At 46.0% G+C, this 15,605-nt stretch overlaps 5 protein-coding genes across 5 annotated transcripts; 4 read left to right on the top strand and 1 right to left on the bottom strand.

Annotated features, from left to right (window-relative positions):
• Positions 1-2,361: 2,361 nt before the first annotated feature.
• On the top strand, positions 2,362-3,262 carry NCS57_01445100 (putative calcineurin-like phosphoesterase; the record flags this gene model as incomplete). Its single annotated transcript, XM_053064053.1, has 2 exons — positions 2,362-2,542; positions 2,613-3,262. The coding sequence occupies 2 exons, from the start codon at positions 2,362-2,364 to the stop codon at positions 3,260-3,262; spliced, it is 831 nt and encodes a 276-aa protein (XP_052906336.1).
• A 1,410-nt stretch (positions 3,263-4,672) lies between these two features.
• NCS57_01445000 (uncharacterized protein) lies at positions 4,673-6,908 on the top strand (the record flags this gene model as incomplete). The annotated part of the gene is made up of 4 exons (XM_053064052.1): positions 4,673-4,786; positions 4,845-4,930; positions 5,138-5,277; positions 5,332-6,908. The coding sequence occupies 4 exons, from the start codon at positions 4,673-4,675 to the stop codon at positions 6,906-6,908; spliced, it is 1,917 nt and encodes a 638-aa protein (XP_052906335.1).
• Positions 6,909-7,846: 938 nt separating this feature from the next.
• On the bottom strand, positions 7,847-9,433 carry NCS57_01444900 (uncharacterized protein; the record flags this gene model as incomplete). The annotated part of the gene is made up of 1 exon (XM_053064051.1): positions 7,847-9,433. One exon carries the CDS (start codon positions 9,431-9,433, stop codon positions 7,847-7,849), a length of 1,587 nt encoding a protein of 528 aa, XP_052906334.1.
• Positions 9,434-10,088: 655 nt separating this feature from the next.
• On the top strand, positions 10,089-10,730 carry NCS57_01444800 (uncharacterized protein; the record flags this gene model as incomplete). Its single annotated transcript, XM_053064050.1, has 2 exons — positions 10,089-10,145; positions 10,275-10,730. 2 exons carry the CDS (start codon positions 10,089-10,091, stop codon positions 10,728-10,730), a joined length of 513 nt encoding a protein of 170 aa, XP_052906333.1.
• A 2,826-nt stretch (positions 10,731-13,556) lies between these two features.
• NCS57_01444700 (uncharacterized protein) lies at positions 13,557-13,904 on the top strand (the record flags this gene model as incomplete). The annotated part of the gene is made up of 1 exon (XM_053064049.1): positions 13,557-13,904. One exon carries the CDS (start codon positions 13,557-13,559, stop codon positions 13,902-13,904), a length of 348 nt encoding a protein of 115 aa, XP_052906332.1.
• Between the last annotated feature and the right edge of the window lie 1,701 nt (positions 13,905-15,605).

The raw sequence follows: 15,605 nt of genomic DNA, 5'->3' as shown, positions 1-15,605 counted from the left end.
AATATAAAATATATCTTATACTTATAATAAGTATACTTAGTTAATATTATTTATATTGATTTTAAAAAAAAGTAAATTAATTTTTATTATTATAATTAAAAAAAGTTTATTAAGAAATATTAGTCTTAGACTAATATTATTTTAAAAAAGTATTAGTCTAGCGCCTAATAAGTATATAAGATCTAAGATTTTATATAGACTATATAATATAACTATAAAGGTTATACTAAAAGTAAGCTAACTATTAGAATTTAAGAGAATATAAAGTATTATAATAGTCTTAAACTTAAAGCTTATTAAAATATATTATAAATGCTCTACCCTTTTAGTTAGGGTATTAATAATACCTACTAAAAGTCTTATTTTCCTAGTTTAATAAAATATATCTTATATAAAGGAAGAAGTATAATATTAATTTAATTAAGCTATACTTAGTCTATAAATTTTAGTATTATTAAAGATATTATCTTAGGCTTTTTATATTAGGTAATATAATACTAAAAATTTAATAAGAATTAATACTTTATCTTAGTATTAAAGAAATAAGATAAGTAATATTAAGGCCTAGGTTGCTTTATAATATTACTATTTAGGAGGCTTATTAAAGAGTAATACTTTATCTTAAGATTAATATATATACTAGGTAGCTTAAATATTAAGTTCTTAGATATAAATAATAATTTAGTATCTTATTTTAGTTTATAGTATTTTATATATAATATAGATATACTTAGAAGCTTTAAATCTTAGAGCTATAAACCCCCTTATTATAACCTAGTATTTAAAATAAATAAACTTCTACGTTCTAAGCTAGTTTTATTATTATCTATAACTATTATAAAGTTAGGCCATAGCCTCTTAGAAGTCTTTTTAGTTTATTATTTAATATATATACTAATTATATTTTATATTTATTTCCTCCTCTCGCAATAACTTACATTTATAGCGACCTAAAGATAATAACTAAGCCTGATTTAAACTACCTTATCTATTATATCTTCTTACTTACTAAACTTCTAGGCAGTACTAATAATTCCCCGAGAATAAGATACTATTAGTCGACTTTATCCTTAACTCCTTAGTATATTTTCTTAGAAAAGGCACCTAAGTTAACTATGAAATCCTAATTAGGCTAGTACATAACCGCGAAAATTAAATAAGGTTAGTATATAACCACTAATTCTTAGTTAGCTGGAGGCTATAAGCACTAAGTCTAAAATAGGCTAGCGTATTAACCGCGGAACTTAAAAAGGTAATTTCAACTAACCTAATAGCTTCATATATAAGGCATATCACAGGGTGTAGAATAACTGCTGGGCAAAACTTAACGAGTATTACAGTCTACTTAGCCAATAGCCACTTTACCTGGCTGCTGTTATTCTTTACCCGCGCTGGAACGTGTCTTGGCTTGAGGCTAACTGGACTAGCCACGAGCGACTAGTGTGGATACGGGATGCTAAGAATAGTGTCCGGGAATTCTTTGAATAACAGTATCCCCGTAAGGAGCAGTCTGAGGCAGCGAGAACCGTGATAGGAAAAGCGATGCGGCAAGACGAGCCCAGCTAATTCGACCAGTGGATGCAGAGCTACGATCGGTACATGATGGAGGAGGAAGATGAGCTTGGAGTTTATATGAGGCAAGGGCCAGTCCGGCCAGAGAACTTGAGCCCCATTCTATTGTGGAAGGAACACCAAGAAGAATATCCACGTTTAAGCAAGTTTGCCCTCGACATCCTGGCAATTCCTGCTATGTCTGTTGATCCTGAGCGGACGTTTAGTGTCACAAAGTTGACAATAAGCTCGCAAAGGCTCAGCTTAGGCCCCGAGATAATAGAGGAAATACAGTGCCTACGGAATTGGCTAGGCCATCAAGCGATCACTGTGGGCGAGGTCGTCAGCTTTGGTGGGACCTGATGGGCTGGGATGGAGGGGAGGCGTGAGAGTACCAACAGCTTCATTCTGGCCTCAGGTCAGCGCTTTCAATTCAAGTATATCAATTCAATTCAAGTTAAGTAAGTTCACGGACGATTTTATTTCAAGTATCAAGTTACACCCCCGAACTTGACTTACTTGAATTGAAGTCATCGCTGACTCTCAGTTCTTCCAACAGCTGGCAGTGACTTCTTCCCACGGTGTCTGTAGTGATATGTATCGTGGGTGGATGTCCACTGTTTGGGGCTCCTGGCCACGTCATTGTTGCCGTTGGCAAAGTGGGGTACAGCGGATTAACGTTGAAGCCCCCCGGACCCCTCTATCGGGGCATGATACAATCACAAGTTGTAACACCGCCACCACACAGGTAATCTGATGAGGTACTGTCAGGACCAGAAAACGCAAGCCACAACGACAACATAACAAAAAATGGCATCGAGGACTCTAGTCGAAACTTGGTACGACACGCACGCCGAGGTAGAAGAGCATCGTTTGGACGAGGGGAGACTAGAGTTCGAAGTGACAATGCGAGTCATTAAGTCCTGCACTACCAGTCTGGAGTTAGGGAGGGCCAAGATCTTAGATATTGGTGGTGGCCCGGGAAGATATGGTAGGATTGCTCATTCATATCCTGACATGTGGAAAGGAAGATTCTGTCCTGGTTGCTAACTGGCCTACAGCTATTGCGTTGGCAAAGCAAGGACACATAGTAACGTTGAACGACTTAGCGGAGAAGAACCTGGAGATCGCTAGAAGAAATGCAGAGAACGTGGTGGAATTCGATGCCATCGTCCATGCGAATGCTCTTGAAATCGCGCAACGTGCGCCGCTTCACGCTTCTCAAGGCTCATTTGACATAGTTCTTTGCCTCGGCCCTCTGTACCATCTACTGGCAACTGAAGAACGGGCCACCGTAATAAGCAACAGCATTCTGATGGCAAAGTCTGGTGGTTATATTCTCCTAGCTTACGTTACGATTTATGCGCACCTGCGAGATATGGCGCGTCGCAACCCAACCCGTCTTGCGAAGGAGTGGGACTTTTATCAGCAGTATCTACGCAGCGGCAAGTACACCAGGAACATAAATACTGAGTCGTTCCATGTGTATGCTGCTGATCTGGACAAGGAGTTGCAAGGCTTTAAGAATCAAGTGAGTGTTGAGAGGACGGTCAGCTGCGAAGGGTTTCTTGGGTTCGAAGGCGCAAGAGAACTGGCGAATTTGAAGGATGAAGATATGGAGAGGTGGGTGGATGTTATAATGCAGAGCGCAGAAGAGACGGAGACGTCAAATTCGGCGGACCACCTACTTGTCGTCTTGCGAAAGCTGTGATTGGCGCAGTGTATATAGTCCGTCAGTTCTACTAGAATATCGATAAGCATAACCTCTTGGGGAAAGCAATGATATCCGGTCCTAATTTCCGTATGTGTTGGGAGGTTTTAGATGCCGTGCTAGCCGTCTTCTATTTTGGCAATATAGGCTTCTCCTCTTCCTTAACTTAGCTGTGTATGGCACGGATGAGAGTGCATAATAGAAGAATCGCAATTGATACCGCTATTGCGGATCCGCACGGTATGATCCTAGAGTTACCTGCCCTCGTGTCGCGAACGATATCGTAGACTATCTCGATGTGCTTGCCTAGCCTGTGAGCAGAGTAAGTCACCTCTCTATGCCTAGTCTAGCCGAATATAATCTGCTGGATGAGGAAAAATCTTGTGTCTGGAATATCGTCCTTACTCGCGAGATCTGCGATAGCCCTGACGCCCAGGAGGTCGGAGAGCGGGCCGCCTAGGAGGACTAACGTTACCACTTTTAAGAGTTCCGCTGAATTGGCCGGGTGCAGTTTTTGAGAATACCAAAATGCACGATGATCGTCATGCACGATGTAACTCATAGCTGTGTCTTGAGTTCCACCGTCGCTTGTTCCAAAAAGCTAGAAAAATCAGATATAAATCAGAAGCATGGATGTGCCTGTGGGCAAGATGGGTGAATAAGTAGGCAGGAGTTGAAGCTACGGTGAGCGGCATGTTTTGCATTATTCCCTCACGCTAAGAACTTTTTGACGCTTCCGTCAGTCACCCTAAAGGAGATGATGATTCTTTGAGTCGCGAACCACTTAAATTCGACCACGTTCGAGCAAACTACTTCGGAGGCGTTCTGGTGTTCAGAAGTTGATTCATTAATGGGTAACACAAGTGATCTGTGATTTCGCGCTTGCAAGCCATAAAGAGGTCGGATAAATCAGACGGCCTGGGATTATAGTCTTTGCGGTCTCCACCGCAATCCGAGCAGCGGGGGACTTGCGGGAACAATTTGAGCAACAGTGTGGCGCCAAGTTTGCGAGGACAAAGAGGGATGAGTTTGCTCAGACGGCGTTGGAGGCTGAGCTGGATGAAATGGAGGGTGTGGGTGGGGAAACCCAGGGAAGTGTGCGGGTTCCGGCAATCCTCAGGAAGCTCATGGGATGGTCTCACGATGGACCGGGTCAATAATGAAATGAATGAATAACCATGTGCATCTTGTTACGGATTTTCTTTTGTCGATTTGTAGAGTCTGGGCGTGCGTTGCTACTGTTTGAATGTACATACTGTGAGTATGTGTTGGTGTTGTTGGCTTAGCTCAAGACCCCTTGGCGATCCATGCGTCTCTCCTTGCCCAAGATGAAAGGTTATTTCTACCTTGAGTTCCCCCCCAGGTTTTTTCTTGGAGTACATGCACTTACTTCTCCATTCAGTACTCGCAATGTCTGCGCCGTTTGCCCCAAAACGCCGAAACGTAATGTCACCCTCACGACCAGCTCGGCCATTTGCTCCTGGTCCCATTTTCCGTTCCTTAGGCCAGCATGGTACCCCTGTAGTACGTGCCGTGTCGCTGGACCGCTTAGCCCTCCCAGCGCTGACCCTCTTAAAACCAGGGCCTGCCCACCCACCCAGGGACGGCTCAGCCTGACGATGCCCCTCCAGGCTCGAGATTCCTCGCCATGGCTGGACCACATGTAGCGTCAGCATCTGGATCATTTCCATCTCCGTCATCGCCTTCTGGCTCATCTTCTCGGCCCACAACTCCTCAACAGCCGCCTGAGTCTTCACGGCCAAACCCTTTCCATGATGCATCTTCGTCCCTTTCATCATCTTCTTTGTCCTCCCCTTCCCATCCCCGCCGCTCACATTCCCCGCCACCGTCATTGTCACCACCCTCATCACCCAGCTCACAATGGCATCGCACAGGTGAATACACCGTCTTACGGTTCCGAGTGAACCCGCACCCTGGCCTTGCGCCTGGGCATAGGGGCCTCGGTGTTGCGTTGTGCTTTCACAATGGATACTGGCATTCCTTGGCTGAAGGAGGTAATGATATTACCATCCATTTCAATGACCATCAACGTGCCGTTTCTTGTGCAGCAGCCCCAGATGAGAGCCACACCCTTCCCTCAGCGCCAAACTACGTCATTCAGAGTAGCGACGCCAACCTCTGGGTCGAGGAAGATGATGTGTTTGACACTGGTCTTGTCTCATCGAGCCACCCAGAACGTCAGCCCGAGCAGCCCAAGCCTTCGTTGATACGATTACAGCGTCCTGTAACTTCCACTCAAGAGAGTGTCAAGGACGTGGCCAGCAAGAGACAGCCTCAGCAACCCATCAACAACAAGCTCATCCTGTGGACAGGTTACGCCCTTTTATGCTACTTATTTCTCGCCACTCTCATCTCCTTCTTCCATCCGCGCCAACAGCCCCTGGAAACAGTCTACGAAGCCACGCCCTTTCATCCGGAAGCCATCGTCACTGATGTGCTCCCAATTTACGATCGCTTCCACCAACTCTGTCTCCGTCAAGCACTCTTCCCACGCAACTCGACCTTCTTTAATCTTCCCCTTGACACGCTGTCCGTCGGGCTTATGTTCAGTAATAGGGATTTGTGCCTTCCTGTACAAGATATTGGCACCATGTGGCATCCTGAACAAGGCCTGACGATGGACATAATGGAGCGTTGGGACTACGAGAAAGAGTTGAGAAAGGGCGGTCCAGTATACGACGGGGTCGACTTGTACGAGGTCTGTTCGAACGTTTCCAAGGCCGTGGATCGCGCCACGACGAGATTTCTGAACACTATTTGGTATCTCGAGAGCCGCGCAACTGCCACCAGCAGAACAGCGATCGAGGGGCTAGCGGTAAGCCTCATGATTCGAGAAAAGATGGATGCGCAAAATGCCACCTCGACGAAGCCATCAGGGAAGCCATATACAACCGGGCCAGCAGCTCCCCCAACTCCAGATCCTTCGCCACTTTTGACCCTTGCTTTCTTGAAAGACACTGCGGACCAGGAAGTGGGACCGAGTTTGCACAGTATGATGGATAAGATGATGGAAGAGATGAACGAGTTCCGGAAGCTGTTGAAGGATGCTATACGAAAAATAGACCAGGTCCTTGACATCTCTCGCAACGCCACCGAGCACATTACAGACACCAACCACGGCACGGGCACAAGAGAATCACTCTTTTGGAAATCCTGGTGGACCCGAAACAACCCAGAAACACGGGGAAAGGCCCAAAAGGCAAAGCTGCTCCGTAAGACCAAGGACTCGATGGGCTTTTTCATCAACGTCAGGCACAACTTGACCGTGGTTGCATCAGCTCTGGAAGAGGTGTATAATGAACAAGAAGACATCTTACACGAGGAAGATAAGATCGCACTCTGGATTCAACAGCTTCTCGACACCGCGTCCCTCGCTTCACAAGCTGACTCCGGCGGCATCGTCCACTTGCAAAACAATTCCAGTGAGAACTACATAGCAGGCAAGTGGCATGCGAGCCTCTGGGCCCCATACCGTCCAAAGTTGGAGAAGGAAGAGTTTGGCCAGTGGTGCCTGTACCCAGATTGCCCACGAGCTCAAGGCGAGAAGGTTATAGTGAGACTGCATCTACCGAATCCGACCGAGGCAATTGCGGCTATATTTCCTACTTGGATGCTGATCCTCTAAGAGGATGTGGCTTTGTGGGAGATGGCGGAAAGTAGGAGAGATGAAGCCGAGAAAAGTCGATCTTGGTGAAGATTCAGCTGGGATATTGAGCTCTTGCATTTGCGTCTGTATGTACTTCTCTGACAGTTGATTATTCCAATACTCTCTGTAGTTGAGGAAGGAAGAATGGCCCATGGCTTTGGCTTAGGTTCATGATCTTTTGGTCCAGTTAACCCATCAAAGGCCGGGCTTCAGTTACAATAAAGAACACATTGTCAACACATCATAGCATCATTGCCCAGCTTCAACACGGGGCTCTGATTCACATGAACACACTTGAACAGATGCAAGTAAATGAAGGGCGTCAAAATTGCCATCAAAGACGTATTTTTATCACCAGATACAGATCACTCAACTACTCAAACAACCCATACAAAAGAGAAAATCCGCTGCAAAGAAAGACAAATGAAACAGCAAGACCCATATCACATTTCCTGATGATATTCCTCCGTCATCTTCAACCACTCTTTGACTCGATCCAGCACCACGTTCTCCACGGCGTCAGCCGCCTTTTGACTTGCCGCATCGTCTTCCTTGGTTTCCCATTGCTCGATTAAGCCACCAAGCCATTTCAGGGAGGACCTGAGAAACTTCACCTCATCCTCCATCATGTTAACTTTGGTTGCTGTGGTGGAATAATCGGCTTCAACCATGCGACAAGTCGAGTCACCAACACCAAGAAGCTGGGCCAATTTACCGAGGAAAGAACCCACCTCCTTTCTATCAGAAGCGCCCGGGTTCATATCTTTGAGATGTCTTGAGTATGCGCCTCGGTATTGATCGCGTTGTTCACATGCAGCGCTCCTGATCATGTTCAGGTCCATCTCGAGGAGATCACGGACCTTACTCAACAACTTGGAACGCGAGTCGTGGGCATCTCGCAGGGCCTCTCTCAGCTTTTACAGCTGATCGACGAGTCTGCGACGACATTGAGAAACTTTGAAGCCGCCGAACCATGAGTACGACTGGTTGCTCGGGGTGGGCCAGCATGACACGCTCAGGGGATGATTCTCGATATCCTTGACAAGGAAATCAACCCAGAGGTAGTTGTCGGCGAGCGTAGATGCGAGTTCTTTTGTGTACTCTTCGTTGCGCTGACGCACCTGCTTGATCTTCTGATCCTTGACCGTGTTTCTTTCCGTCACCTTGAGGAAACTACCCACTTGCTTCGCCATGGATTGGGCCACCTGGATTCCTGGGGCCCACGTATCAATGAGGGGGTTGGGAGGGGCAACATTGATCACTGCAGGACCCCTGGGCCGCTGCTGTTGAGATGCAAACGCAGCCGAAGCCACCGCCCACGCGGAAGATGCGAAGCCAGCGGCTGCTCCAAGCATGTCATGTGTGACGCCAGAGACTCCTCCGAGCATGTCAGAGGCCACTTCTCCGACTTCATACAGAAAAGTCTTGGCTCCTCCATACGTGGCAGAAACAGCATCGGAAAAGATTTCTCCAGTGGCATAGAGAAGATCTTTGACTGCTCTGAACGTGCCATATACCAAAGCAGGGACCAGAGAAACGAGGCCGTCCTTGACGTCGATGATGCTCCACTTGATGGCGAAGAAGTAGATGAGTATAATCGTACCGACCGAAATAATGATCCACATAACCCATTTCAGGGAGTCAGGTGGTAGCAAGGGCCCCATCCCCAACATGGTGTTCGAAGCGGAAAAGGGAGGGGGTCGAGATCGGTGGCTTTCGTCAGTCTGCGGCCGGGTGTTGTGCGGCTTAAAGTAGCCTTCTGAAGTGTTGTCCTCTGAATAGGGGGAAGGAGCCTGCTTATCAGGGGGTGGTTGGTGGCCCTGCTTTGAGTAGAATCCAGGATGAGAACGAAGGGGGGGGGGCTCCTGGTCACGGCACTCGTGTGGATCATGACCATGGCCATGCTTGGTATGTTGATGCTCATGTATTTTACCAGGGTCTGTCTGGTTGGTATAGCCACTGGAGGCCTCGGATCTGGGGGGAGGGGGTTTCTTGTGCTGGTTGTTGTCGTGGTCCGGGACTCGGTGAATATCACCGTGAAAAGCCCGGCCCGCTGTTTGAGAGCGGGACTGTCTACACTGGCCCGTGGAGTCTTGGTGGGGTGGCCGAGAGTGAGCCTGCTCATTCTGGCGATTACTTGTAGTCCCACCCCCTGTTGTATGCCTTGGGGGATCACCATGCTCAGGAGGTTCAGCCGATGGACCTTGAGGGGGTTGTCGGAATCCTCCCGGTGGTGGACGCGGATTTCTTGGCGAGTCGTCGGCGATGGGCTCCAAGGGTGGCTTGAAGGGGCCATTTGACGGACGTTGATGGTGACCCGCGGGCTCGGAAGATGGTCGACCGGGTGGTTGAGGCTGTGCGTGGGACTCTCGAGAGCCCTGGTGCTGGCTTCCTGCGGCAGCAGACTGAGGTCGTGATCGGGGTCTGTAAGCTGGATCCGCTGCCGCGCTCTGGCGCATTCGGGCGATGTCCTCAGGGGTGAGTCGGTTGTGACGGTCGGACATGATGATGGGCACACGGTAGTGAGGTTGGAGACAACAAAAAAATGACAAAGGACTCTTGGTTATGATCAAAATGAATTTCAGGATAAATGAAAGAGAGCGAGGCCTAGACGGGCATGAGACAAGTCCAGAGGTGATGGAAAGTTTTGATGAAGTAAATCATGAACACAGAAACAGATGCTAATGTCAGGTTTAATACCTCACAAGACCAACCGCAGACGAGTACGTTCAGGAGTAGAGAAGTTTCAGAAAAAGTCTGGCAACAAAGGATGGGAGTCTCATTGACCCTGAAAAACCAACCAGGTGTGTAGCAAAACGTGCCTGATTCAGGTGGGGGTGATATGTCAGAAATCGAGCAAGCAACGGGGAGTCACGCGCCAGCCGTTCAGCCTTGTCATAATAAACAACGCCCCATTACGCCGTATTCCTTCAGCTTGATTCCCTTTTGCTTGTCATTAATAAAATTTCTAAGAGAGAACCTTAGCTGACATGGCAAAACGGAGAAATATTAATACATGACAACATCACAATCTTGTCGGCTGAAATCATCCTCCCTTACTTAGCTCCTCTCAACCCCGGTTCTCTGTATCGACTTTCTTCACCGAAGCCTCCTCTCACAGAGTTACTACTTCTCATATCACCTCTTCAGCTCTTTGCCATGCTTGTAGTCGCCATCTCCGCCATCGGGGCGCTCATGACTATCATGATCGGTGTCGTCCTGGCTTCAGCCCACGACTGATGTCATTGAACCATTGATGCATCCATGAATCGAAACTGGCTGGCCCATCAAGAATGTAGCTGCTCCCCACCCCAATCTTCTCCCCTTTGCTGACACAAATCGTAGGTTGAGCCCTGGCGCGTTCGTGTCTGCCACGTCCACTGGAAGCTCCTCCAGCGCGCCCCTTACTCGGCCCCCAAGCCTCTCCATGACGTACTGAACCTCGATGCAACCAGCGAGCCGTTCTACCCGCAGTCATTCTCCTCTTCGCCTGACAAAGAATGGCATCACCGCGTGCTGATGGCCATTCTCAAGGCCACCGCCCAACATGCCGGTGCAGATCTGGACTGGACGGCGCGGCATTTGCCATCCCAAGATACTGCTCTTAAGCCAAGCACTGACTGGGAGACTGAGAATGAGCACATGCTTACCTTGATGGAAATTGGATCGCTTCTCTCTAACGATCATGTCAGAGGGCATTATGCCCAATGGTTTGTGCCCGCGCTTACCAGGAACAAGCCCAAGGACGATGAGAAGCGTCGAGAATCAAGAATCGATGCCCTGAAGGAGCTGTGTGCTTGATGACGAGTAGTGGGGAGCTATGACGATGGGTGTGGGTTGGACGCTTGTGGGCTAGGAAAGATTGGTAGCGAGGATAAATAAACTGCATGTCATCTAGTATTAAGCTGCCCCAAACATTGCCTGTAAAACATCTAATATGCACCATACATAGCACGTTTCGTTCTTGACTTCTCGTGTGTCGTACAGACTCCAGTCTGAGTTGAATGAGAGGAACAGCGGCGGTGTGGCAGTCAGGGGCTCGATCTGTCATTGCTTGCTTCAATATTGAAACCATACCGGAAAAGTCTCCTGCGCTATTGCTGTTTACCGTAAGCTAGCAAGCCACGGTTCGGATATTGGCCTGGTGTTGTCCCGCAAAGTGATAACGTATGTGATAAGTGAGTAGGCCAGATAAGCGAGTGGGCCAAAAATCTTAACCTTTAAGATAGGATTTAAGATAAAAATATAATAAAGCATTTAGTTAATTAAATTAAATTACTTTCTTCTTCCTTAGATAGCTTAATAATAATTTAATATATTCTTCTATTATAACTGGCCTTACCGCATATTCCATAGTAGCTTTCCTTTAGTCGCGCTAACCTACCTTAACTACTACTTCTCGACGATTTAGCCTATATCTATATATTAATATCTATTTAATTAATTACTTCCCTTACCTTATCTATAGTTATCTTCCCTTTATCTTATAGGTAGGTTCTTTTTACTTTGCGTTACCTATTAAGGGCCTTATTTAATTATTAAAGGTTCTTAACCTTAGACTTTAATAAGGTTATCTTATATATTATTACCTTTATCCCCTTTATTAATAATTTTAGAGCCTTAAGAATAGATTTTAGAGAGCTATTTTAATACCTTTTAATTTATCTTTTGAGGTATTTAGACTAAGAGCTAGCTTTAAGGGCTATCCTTAGGGTCTTTAAGACCTAAGGGTTAGGCTAGCTAATCTTCTCCTTAAGGGGCATTAGGGTCTATAGATATATATTAAGCTTTAATATAATATTTTCGGGGTCTAAAGAAATAAGCCTAGCTCCTCTAAAACCTCCCTTAATATTACTTATCGTTATAATAGCCTAATAGGCAGCGTAAAAGGCTAAGAAGAACTTAGTCTTTAAAATATAGGTAATAAAATATCTAATTAATTACTTAATCTCTTAATTATATATCTTTTTTAGTGGCCTAAAGTACCTAATATTAAGAGGCTAAAGTAAGTAAGATAAATAAGGCGATATATAAAGTATAATAATTTTATTTTTTTTATAATATTTCTTAAATTTAATTAAATAATAACTTTTATATTTATTAAGGATTAAAAGATAATAGTAATTATTTAATTAAATAATTATATAGTAATTAAAGTATTTAAGCTACTTAAGACTTATCTTATTATTAGTTTAGCTATTATAAGTTATAGTAATAGCTTAATTACCCGGGAGGTTACTTTCTTAATACTAGCTAGCGAGGTAATATTAGCTTATATTTATAATAAATAGCTAGATTACTTATCCTTTTATATTAATCGCCTAAATAACTATAGCCTATTCCTAGTTTTTAAGCTAAATTAATTTTAGCTTTTTATACCTCTCTATGCTTATAATAACTATTTTACTTATAATTATACCTATTATAAAGCTAGTCTTATTAAAGTTATAGATATTAGTAAGGGTAATATTATATTTTATAATTATATTTATTATAAGTATAAATTAATTATAAATAATAATTAGGTCTTTATATTTAGCCCTCTAATAGTTATATTTATAAAAGAAATAAGTCTTAAGGTCTAGATATTACTTAATAAAGTTAATAGCCTATTACTTACTAATAAGTAATATATTATAGTTAGTAAGTAGCTAATTCGCTATTTCTTTAATATTATATAATTATAGGGAAAACCCTTATAAATCTAAGTTAAGAATAAACTAAATAATAATCTATTCCTCTAGATTAGATAGCTTATATAATTTAGGAATAATATCACATTAAGACTATATACCTTTCTGCCGGCGACTTAAGGTATTATAGTATATATTATAGATCTCTGCGGCTTTCTAGATACTTAATTTTAGGTTATTTTAGAGGGCTTAAAGAGTAAAAAGGATATTTGCCTCTTTATTTAATTAAGATATCTTAGGTAGTTAAGAATTAATTTATCAATTGAGAAGAAGAGAGGTTAAGGGATTTTTGGCCCACTCGCTTGTCTGGCCCACTCACTTATCACATACGTTATATCAGAACTAGGTTCCTTTTCAACCACGACACCACATAGCCACAACGGAAAAGCGAACCGCTCATTTGGAGGACAAATAAACTCACTACCCCTGGTGTGTTAGTGCTTATGTGGACTACTGGCGCACAAGGCAGTCCGCACATGACGGCCCAGCCAGCCCCTATCAGGCCACGTCATCTCTGAACAGTTGGAAGAACAAAGAATAGCTTTCTGCCCGGTTCGTCTGGCCAAGATTTCTGTCGCGTCCTACTGGCAGACCGAGACACAAGAGTCAGCTGAGCAGCCATCATCCCCTTGAATTTCAGCCCTCCTCTTTGTGCAATATGTGACGCCTGACCTACAACAACAAAGCCTGTTGACAAAGACAGACTACTGCGGAAATTTTTTGTTGAAGGTTGAGCCCTTCGCCCATAAAGCCGTGATTTTATGTCTTCCTCTACCTTTTCCTCAAGCTACCTGCAATCTCAGCTGATATTCAGGCTTTCCCACGAAACCTTATGCGCTCCTCCAAACTCCCACCTCCCCTAGTCCTCTACAAAGGTCCAGCCAAGACCACCTATTCCCGCCTCGTCAACAATCACCACAGAACCACAGCCATCATGCCCAAGGAAAAGGTGGACTACATCCGTCGTGGGAGGGAACTCCGCCGTTTCTTCCTCGAACATGGTACTGAGGATAACGACCTGGGCTTCACCCAAATCGACCTTGCGTGGATGGAAAAGTATTTGCCTCCCCAAGAGAGCGAAGAGGGGGAAGAAATGTTCCCAGAGAAGTGGGTGGGCGAGTCCGGGGGTGGTACGCAGTCGTTCACATCCACAAGGGCCCATTGGAGAAAAGCCATGATGAAGTTGGATAAAGAACAAGGTGCCGGCGTTGAAGGCACCGTGGACGCGATTGTCGAGGAGCACGTTCTGGAAGATGTCGAACCTCGTGTAGAGGATCAGTAACCATTAAAAGCCTCGTCCTTGGGTGCAGGGCTGTCGGCTGTTCGTCAGGCCGTATCGAAGTTGGGGGAGTATACTCAGAGAGGAAGCCATCAGGAGGATCAGAGCCACCAAGAACAGCGTCAAAGCCATTCCATGGTGCAGCAGCCAGCCACGGCCGACGGCGGAGGGGCTGTTTCTCTGGATCATGCCTACCGACAAGGCTATACGCCTACTCCAATCATTTCACCACAGCCTGAACGGATTGTTCAAACATCTTGGGCTCGTCCGTCTTCTAGAGACCAGACCTTTACGGAATGCGAGGTGCCACACTCAGACGGACATCAAACTTGGGATCAGGGATATCATGGAGACAGCCAGCATTCGCAACAGGCCAACGTCCCTCATGGCGTCGAATATTCCGTCAAGTCCACTCACCCCGATAGCTCGCAAGACTGGACACCACGTAATCACGCTGCCCCCGGCCAATATTTTCCCAGCCCACCCTTCATTCCCGGTTCATTCCCAGACGGCACGTCGTTTGAGAGCCCCCACGGTCATCGAACACAGGTTTCCAACGCCCGTGATGAGTAGAGTTATCGCCCATTCGATGAGTGGCGAAAATCGGCTTATGCTGGCTCGGGTATCAATGACACGCCGGCAAGACCCCGACAGGGTCCTGCCCAGCCATGCACTCAGTCGCATCGCAGCGAGTCACTCCCATTTCGTCCTAGGATCACCCTTGAGCCTGAGCGTCAAGACAATCGTTCTTCGGTCCAATATCTACCCCAGCCCCTCCCGACACAGGCTGCTCTCGCCCCAAACACCGAGCCGAGACCAATGCGATATGGTGGCATTCCATTGGTTCAGTGGTATGTTGATAACAGACGTGGGAGTCTTCCGTCCGTCAGCGTGCCGAAATCTTACACGACTGATGCGAAACCCTTTCATGAGAAAGTCATGGCGGAGATTGAGCGTCGTGGGTTGGATGTACCAACGGAGGATAAGGCATCCCGGTCCACCACGGAGAAGGGAAAAGGACGGACCGCGGCCGATCTTGAAGAAAAATATTTGCAGGGTGAGACTCGCGCCGACAAACCAAGTCGTAGGCATACTCGCTCTCATCGCCGCGCTTAGTCCTAGGAGGGACGGGCCAAGAACGAAGCAAATGGCGATAATGGTCGACATCCCTCACGTCGTCACCGCCGCCGATTGATCTAGGGAGGGGTTGAGGAATTAAACAAGGAAAGTCGAGATGACACATCTGGATAGGGCTCTAAAACTCCCGTGTTACTGAGGGTGATTGATTGCTAGGATAGAGTTAGGAAGAGCAAGAGAGAGACGCATGAGGAGTGATGTTTGGGTTGAATATAAATGCCTACCTTGATGTCCAGAGAGTCGATGCATGAATGCCTCACGGCTTGGGTCTTTACAATAGTTCTCAGCGTCCTCCTATGACGAGTTCCACGCAACTGCCCACAGGGAGCCAAGGGTGACAAACAGCTGGCGGCTCATCGTAACGGTGATCTCTCTTAACGGCTTATCCACAGGTCTGGGTTGGCATCGTGAGCTCAGTGCTTACTCTATCATCATCTTTGGGATACTCACTCAGAGTAATTCGTGCAGCAATTCAGCGAGGACGATGAAGAGCAGCAAAGCCAGGCATGCCATACAACCTACATGTCGCTGGCAGCCTGTTGACTTGGGCTCAACATCAATAAAAAT

This window comes from Fusarium keratoplasticum, chromosome 13 (assembly GCF_025433545.1).
Source record: "Fusarium keratoplasticum isolate Fu6.1 chromosome 13, whole genome shotgun sequence".
Taxonomy (NCBI): domain Eukaryota; kingdom Fungi; phylum Ascomycota; class Sordariomycetes; order Hypocreales; family Nectriaceae; genus Fusarium; species Fusarium keratoplasticum.
Note: the sequence above shows the minus strand (reverse complement) of the source record. Positions and strands in the feature narration are given on the sequence as shown.